At 44.1% G+C, this 27,877-nt stretch overlaps 1 protein-coding gene across 4 annotated transcripts in view; it reads right to left on the bottom strand.

Moving 5' to 3' along the window:
* MMD (monocyte to macrophage differentiation associated) overlaps positions 1-19,966 on the bottom strand; it is a 102,237-nt gene extending 82,271 nt beyond the window's left edge. For all 4 annotated transcript variants that reach the window (XR_007514198.1, XR_007514197.1, XM_049861139.1 and 1 more), the window contains exons 1-4: positions 19,693-19,966; positions 9,806-9,887; positions 5,155-5,315; positions 1,580-1,654 (exon numbers count right to left, since the gene is read on the bottom strand). Coding sequence is in view for 2 of the 4 variants with exons in the window: in XM_049861139.1 (XP_049717096.1) it covers positions 1,580-1,654; positions 5,155-5,315; positions 9,806-9,887; positions 19,693-19,718 (344 nt within the window). In the remaining 2 variants the exon portion in view is untranslated. The remainder of the gene's footprint in view (positions 1-1,579; positions 1,655-5,154; positions 5,316-9,805; positions 9,888-19,692) is intronic.
* Between the last annotated feature and the right edge of the window lie 7,911 nt (positions 19,967-27,877).

Genomic DNA, 27,877 nt, shown 5'->3' with positions numbered 1-27,877 from the left:
TGCTTACAAAGCTGAATGAGAACCCTGAACAAAATCCCGAACTGGGATCACATACCCACAGCAGATACCTAATACACAGGCCAAGTGTCTCTATTACCCATCTCTCTGCCAGTAGAGAACATCAGAAGGAGTATCCCAAGCAAACATGCTGGGAGACATTTTGTTGGACTTTAACTGTGGACTGTTATGGTGCCTGAATTTGAAAACGCTGCAAATCACACTAATTTTGTATTACGAATAAACATGGGGGTGAGGGAAAAGGTCGTTCTGATTGGCTATAACTACAGAATTAATATGTGCAAGAGGAAAAGGTATTCCCTGCATATCTAAGACCACATACGAACAAATCCCCCACTTTAATATTCACTTCTTCATCTACGTTAAAAAAAAATTATTGACTTATTTTAAATTGAGGTATACTTCACAACAGCCTTTAAGTGTTCTTGCTCCAATATGAAGCAGGCCTGTAATTCAGTAGCAGACGCTGGGGAGAGGCAGCACTACTTTTTACTCCAACAGATAATTAGGTTCCTTTTGAATAACTGATGCTGTGTTAGCTGGGATGTAGCAGCTTGCTTCTAAATGATTACAACATTTGATTGCATAATATGAACTTCTGAGTGTTTCAAACCGGACCATGTCTTCAGGAGGGAAAGCTAAGGTTTCTTTAATTACGCGTTTCAACAAAAGATTCTATCTGATCAGTATCAAAAGGGCAGCAGGATAAAGGCAACTGAACAGAACACTGGGTATTTTAAACACAGTAAATCCCCGGGTTAGGAAAATCTGACTTACTGGACAACTCATACTTGCCCTTCAATGTTATGTAAACTTGCTCTCACTTTGAAACAACTGAACCAGCCCTACTCTCAACAATGAATTCATCACAATCATCTTCACTTGGTGCACCTGCAGCTTTTAAAGCGTTGAAAAGACTTCGAGCCTTTACCTGCACTAAAGTAAGGCTAAATAAGAACTATATGTACCTGTTCTGACTTACCTACAAATTCTTAAAGACACATTTACTTAGGCACGGATCTCGTTTGTAACCCGGGGACTGTCTGTAGCTAAATAATTTGGCTAATTCTTTTACTCTATGGCTAAAGAAATGAGAAATGCTCTTGGTTTATAGCAGGTGCTGCTCTGTGAACTGAAAAACAGAATAAATTTCAACAGTGAGTTTGCTTTCCTCATATACAGTTACAGCAGCTCCAGTTGAACAATGTAATGTTGAAGTGTTCTGAACAGCAACAGAGCTGTCCAGAAAGCATAGGGAGGGCAAATGATATACATTTTGAAAATCAGCATGATATTGCCACCCATGTCCCCAGCACTGCTTAAACAATGCAAAGCCCCGATATGCATTCCGAACAGCACCAATATTCTCCCCTCCATATCTGCAATCTGACCCAAGTAAGTCAAATTGGGGGGAAAACGTGTGTGTTCTGTGTGTGTGTGGGTGTGTTTGCGTGCGTGATGGGGGCTGGAGGCAGGGGCAGGAGAAAGGGAGAAAAGGACGGCTGAGGAGTTCGAAGTATCATAAAAACACTATCTTCAAAATAGAAAGATTGTGTCTTACCATGGAGCATAAGAAGCAGCAATGAAGAAATAGATAACCATTCTATCACACATGTGAAAACAATGCTCCACCGTCCTAGTGGGGAAAAAAAAAAAACTGAGGTAAATTTTTTAGCGAATTAGGAGAGCGTAAGTAGGGGTTATCATCCCTTCACTATGCTGCAATTTCTATTCTTGTTCTAGTTTCTCATGGCATTTAAAACTTCACCTTCAAAGTCACACAGCATTTTAAATACAACGTCAGACAAAGATGGGGCCACAAGTAGAAACTTCATATTATTTTTAACGGTCCAGATATAATAGGTATCCTCACCTTGTATAAGACACATGGATAGACCTCTAAATGGTCAGGAACTCTAAAGTGGTAAATACAAACAAGCAAAAAAAAAAACAAATAAATAAATGTGTCTTTTCTGATGTTTTGCATTTCTTTTGAATTCTATCAGTCTAACTTAAAAATGAAATTCCTTGAGGAAGGACTACTCTCTGGTCCCTATCACTGTGTCAGGAGCAAAGTCGTGGATCTCAGCAATCTCCCTGAACTCACATCACATTCTTCATGCCCATCCCACTTAGGCTGTCCTTAACGAAGCTTTTATTTTCAATATCCTAGCGTAGACAATAAGTTACAAGAAGGGAAATTAAAAATCTAATTTGGGAACAGGAATAACAAAAACAAAGCAAGCTGCATTTGCTACAAGAGGGTGGCCACATGGATTTCTCATCAAGTTTCTCCCCCCCACAGGGGAAAAGCCAGGAAGTGTGCAAAGATCTTGGCTCACTGAAGTCTAGTCACGAAATGGATGAGACAGGCTCCAGTCTCGAGTGCACAGCATCGTCCTGAATCCATTCTCAGTGCCCCAGGGCTAATGGCTATGGTGTGGTAGAGCACTAGCATAGAACTTGCCTCGCCATGTACACAGTACTGACTTGTGTTAGTGAAGGAGTGAAAAATACATTTGTGAGCAAGGACAGTTTCTAGTCTACTAGTCAGAAACTATGGTTTAACCTCAGATAATAATTTAGGCCATAGGTCTAAAAAAATCAAACATGAGACCAAAGCTTTTCAAACTTGTCTGCACGTTTGAATCAGCTGCAGAGCTTATAAAATACAATCCTGTACTACAATCCAGAAGATTCTAATTTAGAAAGGCTGGAGGGAAAGAAGGTGGAGGGAAAGGGAGATTTTGTTCTTAACTCCTTAGATGATTCTGATTTTTAGCTAGGTTTGGGGCCTTTCTAACACTGCTCTCTAGATTGTCATGCCGTGCACTATAGTGGGTAAAGTCAGACCTGGAATTTTATTCAAGATCTGCTACCCATCTCTCTGACCCTCACTTTCCTCACAGGCAAAATGCAAATAGTATCTCTACCACAGAGTATGCGTGAGCATTAAATAAGATGATATAGGCTGTGTGTTTAGCACCGCACCTAGCACATAGTAGGCACTCAAATATTAGCTCCTTCCCCTCCTTTGTTTAAATTAGGGCTATCCCTGGATATTAAAAAAATATAATGCAAGGCAAAAATCTACATGTGGCTTATGATTCTAGCAGTGCTATTTCAAGGTTCAAGAGAGTCTGGTTTCTATTACACCTTCCTCTCTAGACCCTGGCAGGGAGGCCCTGAAAACTGCAGTAGGCATCTACAACTCTTTATTGATTCAAAAATCTAGACATCAAAGCCAAGTCAGCCAAGGCAAACCACAAACATTAGATTGTGCCAAGAAGATAATGAAGTGTTCTGCTCTGGACTAGCCTCTGGGCTTTGTGACACTGTATCCTGAGGAGCCAGGACAGGAATTTTCATGGCTCTCTCTTGTGTCCCAGAGCACCCTCACGATTCAGTGCTGTGGCTTTATTTTAAGCCGAGGATACTTATCGCCTTATAGGAAAAGGTTGCAGACTGCAAATGATATGCAATACTTCGAAGGCTTTGGTGAAAATAGCACAAGTCTGGCAGTCAGAGGTCCTGGGTTCAGGTTCTGCTGATGTCACTGACTCAGACAAGTCAGGGCACTTCGCTGAGCCCCAGTTTCCCCAAGTAAAAATTAAGGAGTTTGGATTAGAGGATGTCCAAGGATCCTTCCAGCTCTGAAATTCTATGATTCCACAAATGAGGAAACCAGTAATCAACTCATAAAACCCAAATCCTGCTCATAAATGAAGCATTTTTAAATTTTTTTATTGTGCTTTAAGTGAAAGTTTACAAATTGAGTCAGGTTCTCACACAAAAATTTGTATACACTTTGCTATATACTCCTAATTGCCCTCCTCCTAATGAGACAGCATCTATTTTCGTGTCCATTCTGCCAGCTTCTGCCCCCACCCCCCACCCTCCCATCTCCCCTCCAGGCAGGAGCTGCCCACATAGTCTCATGTGTCTACTTGATTCAAGAAGCTTACTCTTCACTAGTATCATTTTCTATCCCATAATCCAGTCCAATCCCTGTCTGAAGAGTTGGCTTTGGGGATGGTTCCTGTCTTGGGCTAACAGAAGGTCTGGGGACCATGACCTCCGAGGTCCTTCTAGTCTCAGTCAGACCATTAAGTCTGGTCTTTTTACGAGAATTTGGGGTCTGTTTTATCCCACCGCTCTCCTACTCCCTCAGGGGTGAAGCGTATCTTTTTAATAATAGATTATTTGAACAGCTTGAGATTTTGGGGGGCATTCTGTAAAACCAAAAGGTATATTCTTCTAATGTTATTTTAAATCACTCTTAGCCTATTGCAAAAGCAACCCATTCCCACTTGAATGGTGTGCTGCTTTGTATTTTCCAAAATGAATGCTTCACCCAGGGGAAGAATGCCTTTAAGCCCTTCTCCTTGGGAGGCTGAGGGCCATAGCATTGTTTGGAAAGTGCCTGGCAGCTAATAGTAGCAAAATATGTGTATCTATATATCTATATATATCTTATTTTTATATATATATATCCTATTTTTTTATATATATATATATAAAATAATATATACATCTAATATATCCACAGGACTTACTTCTAAAAGCTGAACTTTACAAAACAGTAAACCAAAGCTGTAGTATACCTCCTTATATCACATAGTCCTACAGTCCTTTGTCATCTTCAAAGCATTTTCACATACTTTATCTCATTCGCCTACCATAATAGCCCTGTGAGTCAGGCATTATTGTTCTCATTTTACTGATGAAGGAACTGAGGCTCTCTGAGGCCATGTGATATACTCGAGGTCACAGTTAAGTGGCAGGGCTGGGACTCAAAGCCTGGACTGCTGGCTCCACGTTCAACGTAATTTCTGATTACTGCACAGCTGCCGCTCTCCCTTGGTATGCTTGACGGCATCAGAAAAGAGCTCTCGGAATTTTAAGCTGTGAGTGCTGGGAACCAGTGAGGTTTTGTTTGTGGTTACTGAGGTTAAACACGCAGTACAGTTGCCCCGACGAGCTATGAGGCAGAATCAAGTCAATGGCAACAGGTTTGTTGTTTTTTTTTGGTTTTCCCATCACCTGAAGAAAACACACTAGTATAGGAAACTGAGAAACACGTTGTGTCAATTATTCTGATCTGCTGAAATAAACAGCACGTTTTATCCACTGTACCTTAAGTGACTCTTTTTCCATGATACAATGTGAAATACTGTGGATACGATGAAGAGGGCACAAAGGCCCATTCCGTAAATCCATGCTGTTATCTTTTCCCAGCAGTCATCTGACAGCCGATGGAGGAGGGCACTGCCCACAATGGCTGGAACGATGAGGAACTGAGGGAAAGGTGAAGAAAATGAAAAATCCCAGGTTTTACTGAACAGAGACCTTTACTAAAAACACATAGGTTTACCAGGGACAGTTTTAGAAAAAATAATTTTAACCAAACATTTGCCTTTCCTGGGTAATTATAATGAGAGCCAGATGAAGTTGTCAGTTGCGGCACTAGAAACAGGTATGGTTGGTCAGTGTCTAGGAACTATGCCAAACGATGGGCACATGAGTAAGCAGTTAAGGATACAACATTACTCAACTGTTGCAAAACACACGTTCTTTATCCTAATTTCATTAAATAAAGACATATTTCACCCTATACTCTAATTGGATTTAGATTAACTGCTTAAAATATTCAAATGGCAAGCATATAGCCAGGTTTCCAAGAGAGGTACTGCTTTTTAAATATTCTGTCCTGTTGCCCCCATGAGCTACTGAACTCCCATATTTCAGCAAAAGGTAAATGAATGAATCAAATCAGTATTGTAGTATATACACCAAACACAAAAATCAATTGCTCCAGTCTTATGTCCTGATTGATCTGGGGATGTACATTCTACCAATTTGGGGGCTACAACAGAGTCAGGGAGTTTTTGGGTTATTTCATTTTTAAGTACTGCCTTTCATGTAAGCCCTGGTGGCACATTGGTTAACATTTCAGGTGCTAACCAAAAAGGTCAACAGTTCAAATCCACCAGCTGCTCCTTGGAAACCCTATGGGGCAATTCTACTCTGTTCTATAGGGTCACTATGAGTAGGAATTGACTCCGCAGCAATGGGTTTTTGGGTTTTTCGTGTAAGCAAGGGAAATCCACTCCCTAGGTCCACTTACTCAAAACATTTTGAGAGAACAGAATCTTGGAGAAAGAATTTGCACCATACTTCATACTTCATACTTCATAGAAATATAAATTTCAAGGTCTAGTTGTATTAGTAAAAATTTTTTAATAGAGATATTTTTGATATTCGAACAATATACCTGGTAAAGAATACAAACTTTAGAAATTCTCTTTACCCTTTCTCCCCCCAATACCCACTTTTGCCCTCTTGCAAAGGAATATGAAATCCCTCAGATGAGCATGAATTTTCAAATGCTGAAGCTTTCACTGGCCCAGACCAAAAGGAGAAAATTAAGAACGATCAAGTTTTTTTCATTAAGCAAAATGTATTTGATTTAAAGGAGTATCCTTTATTGGGAGATCATGCCCTTCCTACTTTCTTTGTGTTAACACCCTCTCTTTAATGAAGTGATGACGATGGAAGTTCTTTGTTTGTATGTTTTGGAAATTTTAACTGGTCCCTGAAATCCAAAAATCTAGGACATGGTTTAATAAGTTTAATAATATTCTCCCTTCCAAAAAATTAATGTGGAGGTTTCGTCAGCTTTTCTTTCGCTTCAGTTTGTACAACTGTTTCTTAGCTTGTGGCATATCCAGAAGAGATAAATTAAGGATTATTTGCAGCCATCCTAAACAGACATGATTACTAAAGGTGAACTGTGCATCAACAGCCACAACCATTATATTTAAATGCTTTATGCTAAGTAACAGACATATCATTAATTATTTTATTGGTCAATAGTATGGAACCTATCAGGGCAGCTATTCCTGCAACTTTCATTGGTCTTTTGCACAGCTGGTAACTGGAGAAAACATTGGCTGCATATATTGAAGCCATGAGTGAAGAAACAGGTCACATGAACTATTGTTCAAACTTTTATATTCCTTATATCCTAATCCTGCCCTAGACTTTAAAAAAATTAAAAAACTTAATTTCTTAGGGGCCTGTGGACAAACAACTCTCTCAAGCGTTCAATTTACTTTCAGCTCTGTTAAATTCATGGAAAATGTAGTCAAGAATAAAAGACAGACACTCAGGCAAGGATGGCAGGAAGTCAAATTAGGCCAGGTATTTTTTAAAACCAGGTTTGGGCTCTAAGCATTCGCATCCTCTCGTGCTGCAAAGCTCCCTTCACGTGAGCATGTCATTAAGGCAAGGACAAAGGTCAGCTCAAGTCTAAAGAATTCCACTAAGTCCTTTCTGTCCCCAGAATCTAAGCCATGGGTTCCAGTGAGACCGTCCACTAAGAGGTTACGTGGAATTTCATTATTTAAGCCCTTTTATGGAATCCAGGGTAGGCATGTCAGGCACCAATTTTCTTCCTAAAAAAAAAGTTTTAGCAAGGTTCTAGCATAGTAATTATTTAAATAAAAATGTTTTCAACACCCAGGGACAAAAGACATCCAGTGCTAAATTAACTATTACCAAGTAGTATTAAAATACACAAAACAGATGCTTTATAAAGTTTGATTTATGCCAAGTAATGACCAAATGGCATTGTTCTATGAGATTATAAAGTAATCTACCAAAACCTATAACTTATTTAGGGTTTACTTGGCTCCATGGTTCCTTTACAGAAAACATTGTGACTATTTACTCTTTGACGGAGGGGAGCTAAAGAAATGAAAAGGCATAAGCTGAATTGAAGCGAGCTTTATTCTAATGACGTATGTAAGTAAGTAAATAATATACCAGCACCATCTAGAATCGTTAAACTAGGCTGTCCTAAACATCCTTCACCAAAAGAGTAAACTGGTCTCTAGTTCTTGTTTTCAAACTATCCACCAGCAAAAACAAAACTATATACCAGCTACCACTTTTCCCTCAAAAGTCGCACTAAATCCAACTTTCAAAGGGAATATCGAAGCCAGTGATAAGGGAATTTAATAATGACATGTGAAAATACATACATATTCACACATACCACATATACAAAAACACAAAAAGAAGAAAAGCACCAAAGCGTTAACAATTTATTTCTGGGTAGTTTTGTTTTTTATATATTTTTTCAGTATTTTCAAAGCTTCTTCTAATGAGCATATTTTGCTTTTATAAGAAAAAAAATTACACCTGAGAATTTAGGGACCACATCTGCTTCTCCTCAGCAATATGGAATAATATACGCTCTGAGAAGCAACAGCCACTATAGGTGTGTGGAGGAAGAGGCTACCTGTTTAAGGGTGCGGTGCAGCGGATTACTTACTATGACCCTTCTAGCCACAGCCTTTGTAACTCCCACCAAATGACTGGGTGAGGACTATGCAAATAAGGTGCTTGTGGCCCACCAAGGTGATTGGATAGCTTGCTAGTAATATAAATAAGGTACACGGCATCTTGTGGGAGTAGAGCCATGCAAATAAGGTGTATGGAGTCATAATGAGGGAATTGGTCAGTCTGGCATCCTGCTAGGCTTAAAAGAACAATCAACTCCAGAACAGAAGGGGGTCTACTACCACCAAGAAAGAACAGCTAGGAGTGGAGTGTATCCATTGGACCCAGGATCCCTGCACTGAGACCTCCTAGACCCAGGAGGCAAAGAGAGAGAGCTATAACACTGGAGACAGCAAAAGACAGCGAGAAGCAGTGGCAAAGAAACAGTGGCAACAGAGGCAGTGAAATAAGGAGACCAACAGGAGATGGCAAGGTGGGCTTCCTGGTCCTTAGAACAAGGTGGTTACAGTGGGTATGCTAACCCATGGGGCGAGACAGCCAAGCACCTTAGGGCACTTGGCAGCAGAGCTAGACTCACTGACCCATAGAACGAGAGAGCTGAGCACCTTTGGGCAAGAGGTTTGCTGGAGGATAGGTGCCTCTGGGCACTTATCGGCAGAGGTGAAAGAACTTTGTAACACTTGCCCAAGCAGGGCAGAGGCAGAGGGGGCAGAGAGAGGTGTGTCTGCAGGCATGACTGAGAAGAGGCTGTCCTGATCAAAGAACTGTATCCTGAGTGTTCCTGAACCTGAACTGTAACCTGATACTTCCCTAATAAACCCCGTAACCCTCAGTATTGTCTGTCAGTTTTGTGTGGCCATTGCAACAAATTATAGAACCCAGCAAAGAAGTAAAGAGTGTCCTGGGAGCGACAGCTGGTGTGAGAATTGGTAAAAAGGTTGGAGGGCTGAGGCGTGTCTGGCTTCTCCCTCACAGGAATCAGCGTTAGGCTGTTGTTCTTGATTCTGCTTCCCCCTCGTGAAGTTAGAGGAGGTCAGATGCCACCACCATGCCATCTTTATACAGGGGATCACTCGGTAAAAAAAAAGTACCTCTTTAAACAAATTGTGAATTTTCCTCGCCAATGAATACAGCTGATTGTCTTGAAAAGGCGATTCATTTCATTCCAGGGCTGAAAGTCTTCAGGAATGGGTTTCTTGGATTTTCCTATAACTAGAGTACTTACTACTATTATTTTTTTAAAGAAGACCTTGTTGGAGAAAGCAAATCCAGGACAGAGCTGACTGTAGGTTAGGACACTCAAAGCGTTCTACCTGCTCACACAGTTTCTGGCGACATGATCCAGCACTGATACCCTGGTAGGTAAGGTCACAGAGATAGGTAAATCCAACTAGTCATCCTGAGGTTTCTAGAGGTCATTACCCTTTCCTCTCACCAAAGCCCTTGGGGAATGTAGACATGGCAGAAACCTCATACTCACTGCATGCGTGTAACAGTTAGCAGCATGTTCGTAGCAAGTTGGTTTGTAGCGGCCATTGGCTGGAGCCCGGTGGTTCATGAACCTGTAGAAACAAAAAGACATCATGTGGGAACAGCTCAAAGCCTGTAAAGAACAATGGGGAAAGCTGCCAGTGGTTGCTTGGCCTATTCTAAATGAAGAGGTGACTGCTGGAAATGCCTAGTTACAGGAGCAAAATCTAAGCCACTAAAAAGGTGTGAACTGAGCCAATGGCCATGGTCCTACAGCAAATACCCTAGTTTACTGGATTAAGCATTCTTTCAGTTTATTCAAAAGAAAAACCTCCTACCAATGGAAAACAAACAGAAACCATATCTACTTTACTTCCTTCCACTGGTACCCCCTACACTCAAAAAACAAAACAAAAAGGCGGGCAGGCACAAGTAGATCTTAACGGCAATCAAGGAACTTTTTCTCCACTTTAAAATTGCTCATTGGTGTGTCATTAAATGAAAAGAAACACAATATATTTGAAAGGTTTCCACAGTGAAATCTGTGACAGCCAGAACTTCAGAGGACTGCCTTGTTTTTCTGGGCCCTGCAAATTCTCCACCTTTGACAAGGTGCAACGTTATTACTTTTTTTCCCCGCTCGTTTTAGTGAAAAATATTTGTTTTCCTTTTCTGACAGGTTTCCGCCTTCACAGGTTCCAGCTTTCACAGGTTTGACTGTATTTTCTCTCTCAAAATTCATATGGCTTTATACATGTAGATCTTTGAACCCTCCCTGACTAGCAAGCCTGTCCAACGAGCTTCCCTGTACTGTATTACCTGTTCTGGCACCAGTCAAGTTAAATAAATGATACCAGCTACCTGTAAGCCACCTAAAACAGGCGGTTCATTTTCTCCCCTTGCATTCTTCCTTAATTAAAAGAATTTACTCCAAAAACCAAACACATAACTAATATTTGATACTCTAGCTATAAAATTCACATACATACACAAATGTGTGTATGTATCTCAGTATCAAAATCTCTTCTAGGCATAGACAATCAGATTCCACACACTTTGTGCTAGCTTTATGACAATCAGCATTACAGTGAAAACCAGGAATGGCACAGAACCTAAGGAGTCGAATACCATGTTTCCATTTACATGTTTGGGTGAGGATGCCCCACAACCAAGACCCAAGCCCCCGAAGCCAAACTTCATGAGGCTGTTCTCTGGAAGAAGGGAGATGTAAACTCAGGAGGAGAAAAACACAGCTGTCTCAATAAAAGCGGAAAGAAAGCAGAGGCAGAGACTAGTTCCCCGACAGCACCGAAGTCTGGAGGCCCAGCTGCCATGCGTTCCCACATGTGGAGTCTGCAAGAGGTCAACAAGGCTCTTCACGATAAATTACCCTTCTGCTTGAACTAGGTTAAGGTAGGTTTTTGTTGTTGTTATTTGCCACTAATGAGTTCTGACTAGTTGTTGTTGTTGTTAGGTGCCGTCCAGTCGGTTCCGACTCATATCGATCCTATGCACAACAGAACAAAACACTGCCCGGTCCTGAGCTGTCCTTACAATCGTTGCTATGCTTGAGCTCATTGTTGCAGCCACTGTGTCAGTCCATCCCGGGGAGGGTCTTCCTCTTTTCCGCTGACCCTGTACTCTGCCAAGCATGATGTCCTTCTCCAGGGACTGATCCCTCCTGACAACATGTCCAAAGTATGTAAGATGCAGTCTCGCCATCCGTGCTTCTAAGGAGCATTCTGGCCGCACTTCTTCCAAGACAGATTTGTTTGTTCCTTTGGCAGTCCATGGTATATTCAATATTCTTCGCCAACACCACAATTCAAAGGCGTCAATTCTTCTCCGGTCTTCCTTATTCATTGTCTGACTAGTTACATCTTATTAACTCAGAAGAAAAATGGTACCAGGCTGAAATAAATGGCAGAGCCAGGTTGCCAAAAATTGGCTATAATGCACAGTCAAGCCATTCTAAATAATGCCCAGTATATGAACAAAAGGCAAGCCAATACATTCTCCCTGAATTAAGAAGAGCCTGAGCGCCTCAGCTCAAATAAATGGAAATAAAATAGCAGTCTCTGTTAAACTCATACACATAGATCAGGTGGCAAATCCACTAGGGGATGAATTTGGGACACTGATGGTATTTCCCCTGGATCACCAATGGGTTAGCTACCTAACTGGTGTGCAATACAGTTACTTACTGAATTCAAACCTTCAGATGGTTTGAAAACTAAAAGAAATGTACAGTTAGCAGTTTCAGAATTTATCCAAGCTAACTGCTCATGTTGATAAAAAATTTCAAGCATCATCTCTCCTCCCCTGATAATCCTGTAAATAATTTTACTAATTTCCTAAGGGACGAGAGTATTGCCATACAGCTCTTACTAGTTAAAAGGAAAATAATTACACTCTTGGGAAGAATGCTTTAAAAGTGTCCTAAGCATTCAAGGACCTATCACATCATTACCCTGAGACATAACAACAGAGCTATAAGTGGCATACCCTATTAGGAATTTTAAAGGGCAAAGAGCAAAGCTCCAAGATGGTTGAGGTTAGATTAAATTGAAAGCTCTCTGTGCAGGGCGCAGTACGTACAGTTTGTCTGCCCACCACCAGGCTGCGGACTAAAATAGCAATTTATATCTCTGGCAGCCCAATCTAAAAATAGTCAGACCATTACACAGCAACAGGGAATAGGCTGTCTCCCCAAAGCAAAGAAGCTAGATGGCCATGTTTGTGACAGCCCCAACCCACCTGGAATAGTTCAGGTTAAAAATAAAAGCAGCCGTTGTAGAGAAAAATATTCCACTTTAAGACAGCCTCTCATGATGGACAGGGCAAGGTTCGGGCAAAAAGGAAAGGTAGGAGCAGCTATGCTAGCAGCAACTATCCTCAGAACAATTCTCAGGGGCTCAGTGGGACAGACAGCCCCATTGCCCTGCAGGAACATTTACAATGCCGTTTTTCCATTCCTCTCAGCCTGCCAGGGTGCAATCAAGCCTCCTGAAGAAATCACTCCTAAGACTGAAATGGAAAAGCAGATGTAAAATGCAAATGAACTCCCACACACTAAGCCTATTCTCTTCCTCAAAAAAACAAAAGAGAAGGGCTGCCTAGTGTATGGAAAACGGCACCCATTTATGGAAGACAAAGCCCCGGAGGCCTAGTGGTTAAGAGCTAGGTAGGATGCTATCCAAAAGGTCAGCAGACCTCACCCACCATCCACTCCTTGGAAACCCAAGGGGCAGTTCTACTCTGTCCTACAGGGTGGCTATGAGTCAGAATCGACTTGATGGCAACGGGTTTGGTTTTTGGCACTCACGTTTAATGCAGAGTAACCCCAGTGATAGACTCCCTGGGCGATGCCAACAGCTAAGGCCACGGTCTGGAAGCGTGAAGGTTAGAGTCCACTCAGGTGCCTCAGGAGAAAGGCTTCATCATCTGCTTCCGAAAACTCAGCCACTGAAAAGCCTGTGAAGCACCGTTCTGTTCTGCCACATACGGGGTCCCCTGAGTCAGAGTAGACTCGAAGGCAACTGGGAACATGATCCAGTGCTCTAATGGAGTATTCAAGCAAGCTTCGGGGGAGGGAGAAGGTGATTCAGTCCTGGGTGCACAGGCTGCACTTAGTAAGGCCATTAGTGAAGCAAGGCTTGTTCACTCACGCCTTCACTTCTTCTGTGAGCACTCTCTTGACTTCCCCTTGCCCAGGGTCCTATGTGCCACGCCTCTCTCAACCCCCTAAGCAAAACTATGGATGGGAAGGACATATCTGGACCCAGGGACACTCCTTACCTCCTTAAAAAACCAGGGGCCGTCAAGTCCACTCTGACCCACAGCAACCCCATGTGTCAGAGTAGCGCTGTGCTGCATAGGTTTCTCAGTGGCTGATTTTTTTCAGGAAACACTTCAAATTTGGCTCAGAGCACTGTGCCGTCTACAAGTGCATCTGCAACCCACCATGTCTGAGGTCTAAGACCAAACGCCAGAAGTTGTCCTCGACTCCTATGTTTTCCTCACTTTCCAAATGCAGTGCTGCCCTCAAAATACACTTCCAATCCGTCCCCCTCTGTACAGCTCTACATACACTACAGACGTAAAGACACCGGCATCTCTGGGCTGTGAAAATACGAAGTCTCTTAATGCGTCCCTATGTTTGCCAGGAGCCACAGTTGTCAGTTAAAACCAGATCACACCACACACCCCAACCCCAGATTAAAAGTCTGCCTTTGGCTTCCCAAAGCGCTTAGGATAAAGGCTCCTCGGTGGCCCATGAGCTCTTCTGTGTAGTTTGGCCCCCGCTTTCCTTTCACTTTCCATACTAGAACGCTCTGCTCGTCTCATCCTTCAAGCTCAAATGTCACCTCCTCAGAAAAGTTCTCCTGACCACCCCACCCAAAGTAGCACTCCAGCTCTCCACCCCACCACAGCCCTTTATCACAATTGGTTATTTTTTGAACTTATTTTTCATTCATCTTCTCCCACTGTAATGAGAATTCCATCAAGACTGACTTATTTACCTCTTTATTTACAACCCAAACACAATGCCTAGTTAATCGGTGATGCTTAATAAATAACTGTTGAATGGGTGACTAGAAAGATAGACATTCCAACGCTGCAAAACTATTTTTTCTTAATAGAGAGGCTCATGGATTGAATTGTGTCCCCTAAAAATATCTGTCAACTTGGCTATGTCATGATTCCCTTGTATGACTGTATGACTGTCTACCATTTTATCTTCTGAAGTTATTTCCCTATATGTTGTAAATCCTATCGCTATGATGTAGTAAGATGGATTAGCGACAATTATACTGATGAGGACTACAAGATTAGGTAGCGTCTTAAGCCAATCTCTTTTGAGATAAAAGAGAGAAGCGAGCGGAGAGACATGGCTACCTCATACCACCAAGAAACCAGTGCCAGGAGCACAGCACATCCTTTGGACCTGAGGTTCCTGCACTGAGATGCTCCCAGGTCAAGGAAGACTGATGCATCACAGGGACCTTCCTCCAGAGCCAACAGAGAGAGAAACCCTTCCCCTGGAGCTGACACCTGAATTCAGACTTCTAGCCTACTGGACTGTGAGAAAATAAACTTCCCTTTGTTAAAGGCATCCACTTATGGTATTTCTGTTACAGCAGCACTAGATGACTAAGACAGAGATATCCCATAAAGTCAATTAGTTTCCCTATCTATGCGTAACAAAGACAAATAGGCAGTCTGAGAGCCAGAAGAACCCTGACTTGTGAAAAGGAAACTCTCAAAAGCCAAGACATTGGACATCCCAAGAGCTCCTTCACTACCACTTCAGGGTGCAACATAAGCTGATCCCCACCCATACCACCTTACTGTTAACCCATTAGCTAGCTCCCTCTTAGGATGGAAGAAGGAGCCCTGGTGGTGCAGTGGTTAAGCACTTGGCTGCTAACCAAAAGGTCTACGATTCAAACCCACCAACCACTCCACAGGAGACAGACGTGGCAGATTACAGCCTTGGAAACCCTGTGGGGCAGTTCTACTCTGTCCTACAGGGTCTTTATGGGTCAGAATTGACTCGATGGCAACAGGTTTATGATGAAGGGTCACTCTTGGAATGACACCAAGGAAAGCATCCATTGACAGAGGTGGTGATAGTGGTGAGAGGCTCTTGATTTAATTATTAAATAAAGGAGAATGTGTATTTAAGATGACTATTCCGTGCCAGTGATTCAGTGCCCTGAGAACATGCAAAAGGGACAATATGCAGGCCCTCAAAGATTCCTGCTTTAGAATAAAATGCTTTCTGGCATACAGGCAGTCCCCAGGTTACTAATGTCCACCTTAAGGGTAATTCCTATATCTGCCCTTTATTGGTATGTACATTAGCCCTCACTTTGAAACAACTGAAAACCAAAAACCAAAGTAGAACTGCCCTGGTAGGGTTTCCGAGGAGTGGCTGGTGGACTAGAACTGCCTACCTTTTGATTAGCAGCCAAGCTCTTAACCACTGTGCCTCCTACTCACAACAAATTCTTCATCACGATCACCTTCATTTGCAGCTTTTAAATCAACGAACAGCCTTCAGGCCTTTTCTTGCACTAAACCCTTTACCCTTGAGTCGGAATAGCCACCCTATAGGACAGAGCAGAACTGTCCCATAGGGTTTCCAAAGAGTGGCTAGTGGATTCGAACTGCCGGCCTTTTTGGTTAGTAGCCAAGCTCTTAACCACTGTGCCACCAAGGATCCACTAAACCAAAGCCAAACCCATTGCCTTGGAGTTGATTTCAACTCATAGTGACCCTACAGGACAGAGTGGAACTGCCCCATAGGGCTTCCAAGGGGTGCCTGGTGGATTTGAACTGCTGATCTTGTGCTTAGCAGCCGTAGCTTTTAACCACTGCGCCACCAGGTTTTCCAGGATCCACTAAAGCAAGGCTAAATAAGAACCCTACGCACCTGTTCCAACTTATCTACAAATTCTTAAAGACACAGTTAGGAACAGATCTCGTTCGTAACATGGGGACTGCCTGTCATTAACTTTTAAAGTAGATCACAATGCCAGGGCTGAGGAAAGGAACATCTTTTTCCTTGGATTTTTGGTTGCAAGGCTGGAAAAATGAATGTGCATCAATAAGAAGTATAAGCTCTGTGGGTCCTGAACTTCTCTGATGTACAAAGAGATGTGGTGTGGACAGGGAGACAACGAGGAAAAGGTGAGCTGGCAGCATGGGTGGTAGAAAGACATGAACATCAACCCTTGGATCTGCCCCTTCATGGCCATGTGACCATGGGCAAGTTCTCTTTTATTTTCTATCTCTGTTTGCTCTTCTATTAAATGGGTATAAACTGTCTTCCAGAGTTACAGTTGAGGATTAATAGACAAGCACCCAGACAGTGCCTGCCACACACAGGAACTCAATAAATGTGAGCACTTATCATCAGCCAGAGGTAATGTGAAGAGAGAAGAATGACTCTCTGTGTGTGTGTGTGCGTGTGTGTATACCCAAGACTAGAAGGAAAAGAGCAAGAAAGATAAAAGAAGCTCTCTGCGTTCCAGTGGAATTTCTTGGATCTGATCTACTTTGGAAGCCCTGGTGGTGCAGTGGTTAAGTGCTAAGGCTGCTAACCAAAGGTTCGGCAGTTCGAATCCACCAGGCGCTCCTTGGAAACTCTATGGGGCAGTTCTACTCTGTCCTATAGGGTCGCTATGAGTTGGAATCGACTCGACGGCACTGGGTTTGGTTTTTGGTTAGCCTTTTTGAGAAGCTGTGCATGTATGAAGAGCTCCACTTAAGACAGCAGGCAGCAGGTTAAGTTTCCTTACAGCCCTCCTCGGCAGGAATGGCAGAGCTCTGGAAGTCGATCCAAAGCCACAAGACCACCAAGTCTCCATTCTGAAAAAACTAGCAAGGTGTTCAGGGTTTTCCTGTAGTTTAGTTACAACTATAAACTACAGCCCAATGAAATGTTTCTACTGCAATCAAATGCTCCTCTATCTGAGTCCTGATAAATCTACCAGGGGAAGGAGCACATCCATCCAAAGACGACGTGCCCCTGCCTCCACTTCCTTTGCAACTTGCCTACCTGTAACAATCCTGAACGCTGTGAAAGATATGTAATAAATATGGCTTTAGGAGGTGCACGAAAGTACTGTCAACATTTTAATGTGTGGACCACAAAAATCAGGACTTTGCTTTATTACTTTTCGTTTGCAGGCTTTACTTCCAAGTTCAAATTGACCCTTGGAAAATATCCTTCCAACCTAGCCTATCATAAAGGAACAGAAAATTGTGGGGATGACTCAGTCTTCAAAGAAAATCAGGGTAGGTCTAGATGTCATCAAGAAAGGAACTGCTAAGCATGTATTGAATCAAACATTGTGCAAACAAAAGTCTGTGCCGCACCATAAGAAAATGGCTCTATTTTTAATTTTTTGATGGAAAAAGCAAGGTGCAAGATTACACTACTGTGCTAAGAAGGGCTAGACAGATGAGTGTCCAGCAAAAGGAAGATAGTTCAATCTGCTGAAAGGGTGGGACCCTAAACGAATCTTGGTTTTTGTTTTTTCCCATTTATTTAGACACTATTTTAATATTTATGCAACAAATAATAAGTCTTTTTTTTTTTTTTCTTTTTAAAGAAGAATCCTGCAGCATGGGAAAGCAACACAAGCTCTTAATCAAATAAATCTACCCGCTGCCGTCAAGTCAATTCCGACTCATAGTGACCCTAAAGGACAGAGCAGAACTGCCCCATAGGGTTTCCAAGGAGCGCCTGGTGGATTCGAACTGCCGACTTCTTGGTTAGCAGCCATAGCTCTTAACCACTACACTATTAGAGTTTCCCTTAATCAAATAAGGAAGAGGTAATTTCACAGAATATTGCCACTTTTCTCTGAAAACAGGAAGAGCACAGATGTACAGAGAAGTAAAACCAAATCAAACAGATAACAGGCACAAGATGGCAGGATGTGACTGAAGACATGTCACTTTCTCCCTTCAAGCCCTTCCAGTCTTCATTCCTGACATCACCTCCAAAGCCAGAACGCTATGGGTTTTTTCTGCCCTTCAAAGTACTGATAAGAAGTTCTCACTGGGGCAGTAGCACCCGGCATTCAACACCCTGAGTGTTGAGTAATATTGAGACGTCTGTCCCAGTCTTCAAACAGATCTCCCTGCTGATGGCACAGTTCACACAGCTCTTCTTATACATTTTTTGGCTCCATCACCCTTTGGAACTGGGAGAGGATGAAATACTGTAAGCATACTGGGTGAAGCGACAGCTAAGAAAAAAACGGGGAGTTGGAAAGAAAATACGTGCAGTTTAAAATCTTGAAACAAAAGGCAGTGCTTAAAACTCAACTACAGTGGCTTTCTTGAAAGACTTCGTGCGTTTCTTTTCTTCCTCCAAAGCACCCATCACTGCTGGTGAAGGTCTGGGAATGGGGATAGCTGCTCGATTCAGACAAAAGGATGGAGGGTTACCACAAGCACAGGAGAAGTGAACTTTCACCCACTTAAACAAAAAAGAATTAGAAGAAAAGCCCAGAGCTGGCACGGGCCAGCTTCCATCCATTACTAGACGGCAGAGCGCCTCGGAGACCGGGAGAAAGGCCACCGTGCCGCCCCAGGCTCGTGTCCCCACTAGCTCTCCAGTGAATGAGCAGCCGGCCAGCCTTCCGGTGGCGCCTCCTGGGTTCCTCCTCCTCGTTTCCTAACACACAGGCGCCTTACCAGCAGGTCTCACCAGCCGAATGCTAATTTGCCCCTTCGCAGTGCCCAAAACATAGCACCGCCCAGCGACCATAAGCTGGAGAATCAGCAAGGCCCAGACAGAACCAGGCAATGCGAAGCCAAAAGGAGCGTGCCTCAGTTTCCCGTTCACTAACAAAGCATCTAAAACGCCCAGCACCCCCGCTTTACCGCAAATCCAGCTGCAGGGCGCAGCAGCTGCCGACCCCCCTTCCGCTAGCCCCGGGAACCCCCACCCTAGGAGAAGAGGAGTAGAGGCCAAAGTCAGGGTCGGAGGACCGGGAGCCGGCGCCTGCGGCTGGAGTTCAGAGGGAGCAGGAGCCCTGGCTGGAGCCCTGCCTGGAGAGGGGTCTGGAGGGTGAAGCCGGGTAGGCAACGGGATCCCCTGGAAGGAGGGCGAGGTCGGGGTCTGGGAATGCATCTGAGTCTGCAGATCACGAGCGAGGACCCAGGCCAGGCGCAGGACCCCGGTCCTCAGGGGAAGGGGATCGCCCAGGGAGAGCAGGGCGGGGGATCCCCCGGGAGCTGGTCCTGCGCCAAGGCGTGGGACCCACGGGGAGATGGATCCAGGTGAGAAGCCGGGACCCACGCGGGACGGTGCGGGATGCGGAGACCCGCTCCAGACACGGGCTGGGGGCGAGCAGGGGGCGCCATCCCTCTCACCGCTGAAATCGATTCTTGAACCGCATTGATCCTCCGCTCCTCCTCGGGGGCCGGGGAGCTCCGTCTCGTCAACACCAGTGTCCGGGCGCGCGGCCCTCATGGGCTTGGGCTGCTCCGGAGGCCGCCCGCGTGCCCGGCGGGGCCGCTCGGCAGAGAAGGGCCGGAGTGGCCAGGCCGGGGGGTCTGGGTAGGGCGGGGGCCAGACCCGGCGACTGGGGGCGGGAGGGAGGCCGCTTAAACGGCCCCGGCGCCTCCCGCCTCCCCGGCTCCTCCGCCCCCGGGCGCCCGCGCCCCGCCCCGGAGCCCGGCTCCACCCCCGCTGGCCCCGCCCGTCTGCGTGCACCCGCGGCCGCTCGCGCGTCACCGCGCCTTGCGGCCAATCAGCGCCCGGAGCGGCGCGGCGGCAAAGCTGCCATTCATTCCCGCAGGGCTCAGGCGGCTGGGCGGAGCCTCGCGGAGGAGTGGGCGGAGCAAGGGGAGAGCAGAGGGGAGGAGGGGCGGTGCACGTCAATAAACTGAGGAGCTGGGGTGTGAAGAGATAAAAGACCAACGGGAGAGGAAGACAAACTGTGAAGGAGGAAGTAGGCCAAGGTTCTTAAAAGCAGTTGTGAAGGAAATAGCAAACCAGGACGATTGTCTGCGGTCTAGTTCTGGCTCTGTGTCATTCATTCATCCTTCATTATTTCTTTCTCCATCTCTGCATTCATTTATTCCTTCATCATTTTGAGGGCCAACTCTGGCTAGGGTATTGTGCGAGGCTTCAGGACAGATTTTAAAACCTTTTCTTGAATTGGAATCGAATTGATGCAACTGGTTTGTTTTGTTGTTTTTTCTTTTTTGTCTGTCGAGGGGGTTGAAATCAGTAAGACTTCTAACTCTGTGACTTAATGAGAACCACCAAGAGGGGATCCTTTTATGTTATCCTGTAATTTATTTTTTTAATTCAAGCAGCTGGAAGCCTCCAAATAAAACCAAAGATAGACTTGAATCAGGGTCCCGTCGCTAAACCTCCTAAAGTCAGAGGGCTTGCTGGAAGAGAGTTCAAAGAAGGGTGATTTCTTAAGCCTTCTTCTCTCCATTCCTGGAATTTTTTTTTTTTTTTCCTATCCAGGCAGCCTGCCCCCACCATCCCCCTACACCCAAACTTGAGACTTTCAAGCCTGTGAGGAGTGTTGACCCTGCCTTCGCGAGAGCATCGCTCCTAATTCTCCTTTCTTTTTCCAGGGACCAGGGTCTTCCTTGGTTATTGCATTCATCTTCCCAAGAATCTCACGAGATTGGCCTAATCTACTCATTTTGCAGATAAGAAGGCTGAAGCTGAAGGTTAAGTAGCTTGCCAAGGGCAAAACCAGGATTTGCTCTAGCTTCCTTTAAACACTAAACCCTCAGCTCCTTTCAGTAAACCTGACTGCCTCTCAAAGTCTTAAAGAAGTACATCTCTTTTAGAAAACGCACACTAAATCAGAAAAGCGAGCATGGATTGAACGTCCACTGATAAGCTATGTCAGGCCCCTGGGCTAAGTAAACTGATGGGGTGGGGGGAGGAGGCTTCAAAGGAAATAGCCAATAAAGTCAGATGAAAAATAGCCATATGAAGTAACATAAAAAGAGTTAAAAAAAAAAAAAAAATAGCCGACAGATGCCAAGTCACATCCTATCAATGACTAAAGAATATGCAGAATAAAGATGTGATTAGAGTGTGGTGAGGCTAGTTAGGGAAGGGGTTGCTGGAGAGAAGGAAGACTGGAGATGGATTTTGAAAGACAGTGGATGTTAAGTTGGCATGGACTTCCACATGGGGAGAATGGCTTAAACAAAGATAAGAAACCAGCAGTGGAGTTGATCCAATTCATGCCACCCCAGGTGTGTCAGAGTAGAACTGCACTCATAAGGTTTTCAATGGCTATAATCTTATGGAAGGAGATCAACAGGCCTTTCTTCTGTGGCCCCACTGGGTAGATTCGAACCACCAACCTTTTTGGTTAGTAGCTGAACACAAACTGTTTGTGCCACCCAGTGACCTGAGAAGTGGTCAGCAAGGGAGAAATTTGTGAGAGGCCCCCTAGATTTAGAAACACTAATGTGAATGATACTTAAGAAAAACAAACAAAAATGAGTGAGAAAAAATCAGATCAGATGGGCTAGAATAAAACACCATAACCTACAGTGGTCTCGTCCACAGAAAAGTGGAAAGATTAACGGAAAGTGGCTTGTTTAAACAATATGATCACAAAGTTAAATCAGATTTGTAGTTGGTGAACCACCCAAAATAAAATCGAGCCTGAAAAAATACAAATAAAATACCAGAAACAACTTTCAATGAAGTATGATAAACGCCTGCCACATTTTCAAGTGAGGCGTCTATTTGAATCTATCTCTGAGGAGGAATTCTGAGTATGTTTGCAGAAAACAGGCACTAGCATTGACAGTGCTGTGGGAGGGGAAGAAAATGGAAGATTTTTTGCATTCGCAGGATGCGACATTTTTGCTGAGCTCAGAGATAGAGTTCTTCTTTCTACAAAATTGCAAAAGCATATTTGCATGGGCACTGCTGATGCCTACAATAAAGAATTTGTGATGGGGTGGACGCCAGCTGCAGAGAAAATTCTTGAAGAACACCTGCTCTGCTTTGCTGAGGGACACAGAGTTCCTGGGCAGGACACTGACCGTCCTAGGAAGCACCTGGTACCTAATCCCAAAGACTGCGATCATCCAGTTAGAAAGTAGGAGCCAAGCAGCTCTGCTCCAAACTTTGGCTCCAGGCTCTCTGGGAAGGTTGACTGAACAGACTCTGTTGGTTACTGTCTTACTTATTTCCCCTTACAAATATGACAGGGTAAACCAAAAACCCAAACCAAAGCCACTGATGTCGAGTTGATTCTGATATGGTAACCACGTGTGTTACAGAGTAGAACTGTTCTATAGGGTTTTCTTGGCTGTCATCTTATGGAAACAGATTGCCAGGCCTTTCTTCCATGGCACTGCTAGGTGGGTTCGAACTGCCAATCTCTAGGTTAGTAGTTGAGCGCAAACTGTTTGAGCCCCCCAGGGACCTTATGGAGCCCTGGTGGCACAGGGCTTAAGAGCTACAGTTAGCTACAGCTACTAACCAAAAGGTTGGCAGTTTAAACCCACCAGCTGCTCCTTGGAAACACTATGGGGCTGTTCTACTCTGTCCTATAGGGTCTTTATGAGTCGGAATCCACTCAACAGCAATGAGTTTTTAGGGACCTTATGACAGAATAAAGCCATTATTAAAACGTAAATGTTTCCAGCCTTTTTCCTTTCCTGAAAAGAGGAATGGTGTTTTTCCAGACTTCATCTTCTGCCTGTGCTCCCTGTCCACTGAAATGCACCTTTCTCTGCCATCCCCAGTTCTTGGGCTTTCATTTTTTAAAACAAGGAGAGAATGGAGAGTAAACGGCAGGGCTGGAGGGAAAAGAAAGGACTTCAGTATATAGGCTATATTGAGCTACATGATGAAGATGAGAGAGAAAATATTTCATAATCTGGGGGATGTTGATAAAGTTGTTACGGGAATGAGGAGGGATTTGGCAAAGTGAAAGGGCTCATAGAATCTGGGATATGAGAGGAATGAGAAGGAGAGGAAAGGGATTGGGGGATGTTTTATTTAGAGTATGAATTGGATACGTGTATTAGTTCCCTGTGGCTGCTACAATAAATTAATACAAACTGGGTGGCTTAAAGCAACAGAAAGCCAGAAGTCTGAAATCAGTCTCACTGGGCTGAAACCAAGATGCCAGCAGGGCTGTGCTCCCTCAGGAGGCTCTAGGTAAGAATCCATTCCTTGCCTCTTCCTGGATGCGGACACTCCTGGCTTGGTGGCCACGTCACTCCAGTCTTTAAGGACAGCCACTTCAAATCTCTCTCTCTGCTCTGTCTTCAAGTTGCCTTCTCCTCTGTGTAGAGTGGAAACCCTGGTGGCATAGTGGTTAAGTGCTGCGGTTGTTAACCAAAAGGTTGGCAGTTTGAATCCACCAGGTGCTCCTTGGAAACTCTACGAGGCAGTTCTACTCTGTCCTGTAGGGTCGCCGTGAGTCAGAATCAACTCAATGGCAACGGGTATGGTTTGGTTTTTTGGCAAATGGGCCTGGAGTCCCTAGATGGTAGGAACAGTTAACGTGCTCAGCTGCTAACCGAAAGGTTGGAGGTTGGATTCCACCCAGAGTCGCCTCAGAAGAAAGGCCTAGTGATCTACATCTGAAAAGTCAGCGATTGAAAACCCTATGGAGCACAGTCACCATGTGTCGGAATCAACTGGTAACGTGGGCCTGGAACTTTTTCATCCATTATCTCATTTTATCCTAAAATCATCCTGTGAGGTAAATATTCAAGGGTGGCACAAACAGTGGTTGGTGGCCTGAATCCACCCAGAGGCACCTTGGAAGAAAGATCACAGCCATTGAAAACCCATGAAGAGCAGTTCTACTCTGAAACACATGGGATCTCCATGAGTCAGAATCAACTTGATGGCAACTGTTTTTTTATTTTTATAGATGAAGAAGTGAAAGCTCAGGGTTTTGTGAGCTACTTAAATTTGTAAGTGTTACGTGAAAAAGTTAAGATTTTACCTTTTCCGACTCCAGGCCCCGTGCTTTCCCCTCCGTGTCCCGTTACGGTATATGACTCCGTGCTGTTCCTCACTGCACCGAGCTGTGTTCTAGTCTCAGTAAGCAATCAATAAACAGTATTCTGTTGGCTGTTGTGGTTGTTTTCCCCCGAAGAGCATGATTTGAATGTAGGACACTGATGCCTGGTGACGTTTTTAAAGCCCCTGCTGCACACAGAGGATCAGGATTGCTGCAGCTCTCCTTACAAAAGGTTTGGGAGGTGATGAGAATAGAGGTGGGAATGGCAGGGGATATAGAGAGGACCCCGAAAAACAAAACAAATTTGGACCAAAACAGGAAATAAACAAAAGTAAGAACAAAACAAAAGTTGTTGGTAGTGGTTCACCAACTGTAACAAATGTCCCACGGGAATGCCAGATATTATAGGAGAAACTGTACGGGGGTGGGGGAGGGAGGAATAAATGGGAACTCTGTCCTTTCTGCCTAATTTTTCTGTAAACCTAAAACTGCTCTAAAAAATAAAATCTGTTTTAAAACAAAGTTGATAGTGGCGTTTTTCAAAAGGTGGTTCAGAAACGGCAAGATCACACTACCCATTGCCATCGAGTCGATTCTGACTCAGAGCAATCCCATAGGACCGAGTAGAACTGCCCCATAGGGTTCCCAAGGAGCAGTTGGGGGATTCGAACTGCCGACCTTTTCGTTAACAGCCAAATCAAGATCACACTAGAAGCTTTCATATTGGTCATTAGGTTGATAAGTCTGTATGGAACTCGTGTCTGTGTTTTTGCTTCAGCCACACAGTATAAAGCATTATATTTAACAAAATACAGATCCCCATAATTGGGGCCATTTAGCCATTTATTTTGGTGTTTCTTTCTTTCCTAGGTAGGAATATTAGGAAACCAGTGGGACAGGGGGCAATCTGAGGGGTCTTTGCTTCTGCCAAAGTTAGTCATGAACTGGGAAGAGATTCTTTGTGTTCTTCGTGTGGTCTCAGCTAATCCGTTATTGTTGTTGTATGCCTTTGCATCGATTCTGACTCATAGCGCCCCTATAGGACAGAGTAGAAGTGCCTCCTAGGGTTTCCTAGGTTGAAGTCTTTACAGAGCAGACCGCCAGGTGTTTTCTCCTGTGGAGGTGCTGATGGGTTTGACCTGCCAACCAGAATGGATTCTGACTCATAGCGACCCTATAGGACAAAGTAGATCTGCCCCACAGGGCTTCCGAGGAGTAGCTGGGGAACTCAAATTGTCGACCTTTTGGTTAGTAGCTGTCCTGGATTGAATCGTGTCCCCCCAAAATATCTGTCAACTTAGCGGGGCTATGAGTTCTAGTATTGTGTGGTTGTCTACCATTTTATGTGATTTTCCTGTGTGTTATAAATCTTATCACTATGATGAAATGAGATGGATTAGTGGCAGTTACATTGATGAGATATACAAGATTAGATAGTGTCTAATCTTTGAGATATAAAAGACAAAAGTGAGCAGAGAGACAGGGGACCTCATACCATAAAGAAAGCAGCACCAGGAGCAGAAAGCATCCTTTGGACCTGGGGTCCTTGTGCCTGAAATGGTCTCAGACGAAGGGAAGACTGATGACAATGACTTTCCTCCAGAGCTGACAGAGAGAAAGCCTTCCCTTGGAGCCAGCGCCCTGAATTTGTACTTCTAGCTTACTGGACTGTGAGAGAATAAAACTTCTCTTTGTTAAAGACATCGACTTGTGGTATTTTTGTTATAGCAGCATTAGATAACTAAGACAGTGGCCAAGCTTTTACCCACTGCTCCACCAAGCCTCCTCATGAGGGCTTAGCTTGCCATAAATAAGATGCGGTAGAAAATATGAAAGGTAACCTCTTCTGAAGAGAGAAAATCAGAGTATGTTGGCGTGAATGCCCATGAAAATGCCTGAACTTGCACACACTGAAGGATGCTGCTCTGAGACCTCACCAGCTCTTACAGTCAGAGGGTTGTGCAGATTGTTATTTATTTGTAATCCAGCTGCATCCGGCCCTCCTTGGACAAGCCCTTGCAGCTGCCCTACAGATTTCTTATACCTGGAAGAAACAGAAACCTATATGATTCTTTAACAGCAGGGGAGAGTAGGAAGTATAATGTTGATTGTTACTACTTTCTTTTTTTAATTGAATTTTAGATGAAGGTTTACAGAACAAACTAGTTTCTCATCAAACAGTACACACATTGTTCTATGACATTGATTAACAACCCCATGACATGTCAACACTCTCCCTTCTCAACCCTGGGTTCCCTATTACCAGCTTTCCTGTTCCCTCCTACCTTCGAGTCGCTGCCCCAGGGCTGGTACACTCAGTACTCTTGTTTTGGTCCATGGGACTGTTCAATCTTTGGCTGAAGGGTGAACCTCAGGAGTGGCCTCATTACTGAGCTGGAAGGGTGTCTGGGGGCCATACTCCCAGGGTTTCTCCAGTCTCTGTCAGGCCAGCAAGTCTGGTCTTTCTTTTTGAGTTGGAATTTTGTTCTACATTTTTCTCCAGCTCTGTCTGGGACCCTCTATTGTGATCCCTGTTAGAGCAGTCAGTGGTGGTAGCCAGGCACCATCTAGTTGCGCTGGACTCAGTCTGGTGGAGGCCATGGTAGATGTGGTCCATTAGTCCTTTGGACTAACCTTTCCCTTATGTCTTTAGTTTTCTTCATTCTTGCCGAAGGGGTGAAACCAATGGAGTATCCTAGATGGCCGCTCACAGGCTTTAAGACTCCAGACACTACGCACCAAAGTAGAATGTAGAACATTTTCTTTATAAACTATGTTATGCCAATTGAGCTAGATGTTCCCTGAGACCATGGTCCCCACAGCCCTCACTCAGCCCAGCAATTCCATCCCTCAGGTCCATGTGTCTATGGAGCTACCATGGGCTTGCCTTGTATAGGTTCTGCTGGCTTCCCCAGTGTTGCGTACTGTCTTACCCTTCACCAAAGTTACCACTTATTTATAGTCTATTTACTGTTTTTCCATCCTCACCCCTCCCCTCCCTCGTAATCATCAAATATTGTTTCTTTTTGTATGTAAACCTTTTCATGAGTTTCTACAGTAGTGGTCTCATACAATGTTTGTCCTTTTGTGACTGACTTATTTCACTCGACATAATGTCCTCCAGATGCATTCATGTTAATGAGATGCTTCACAGATTCATCGTTGTTCTGTAGCGTTGCGTAATACTCCGTTGTGTGTATGTACCACAGTTAATCCATTCATCTGTTGATGGGCATCTAGGTTGGTTCCATCTTTTTGCTGCTGTGAACAATGCTGCAATGAATGTGGGTGTACATATACCTATTTGTGTGATGACTCATTTCTCTAGGATATATCCCTAGTAGTGGGATTGCTGGATCGAATGGTATTTCTATTTCTAGCTTTCTAAGGAAGTGCCATATCATTTTCTAAAAAGATTGTATCATTTTGCATTCCCACCAGCAGCGCATAAGAGTTCTGATCTCCCCACAGCCTCTCCAACATTTGTTAATTTCTGTTTTATTGATTCGTGCCAGTAATGCCAGGGTGAGATGGTATCTGATTGTGGTTTTGTTTGCATTTCTCTGATGGCTAGA

Source organism: Elephas maximus, chromosome 19 (genome assembly GCF_024166365.1).
Source record: "Elephas maximus indicus isolate mEleMax1 chromosome 19, mEleMax1 primary haplotype, whole genome shotgun sequence".
Classification (NCBI taxonomy): domain Eukaryota; kingdom Metazoa; phylum Chordata; class Mammalia; order Proboscidea; family Elephantidae; genus Elephas; species Elephas maximus.
This window is presented reverse-complemented; position numbering and strand designations above follow the sequence as displayed.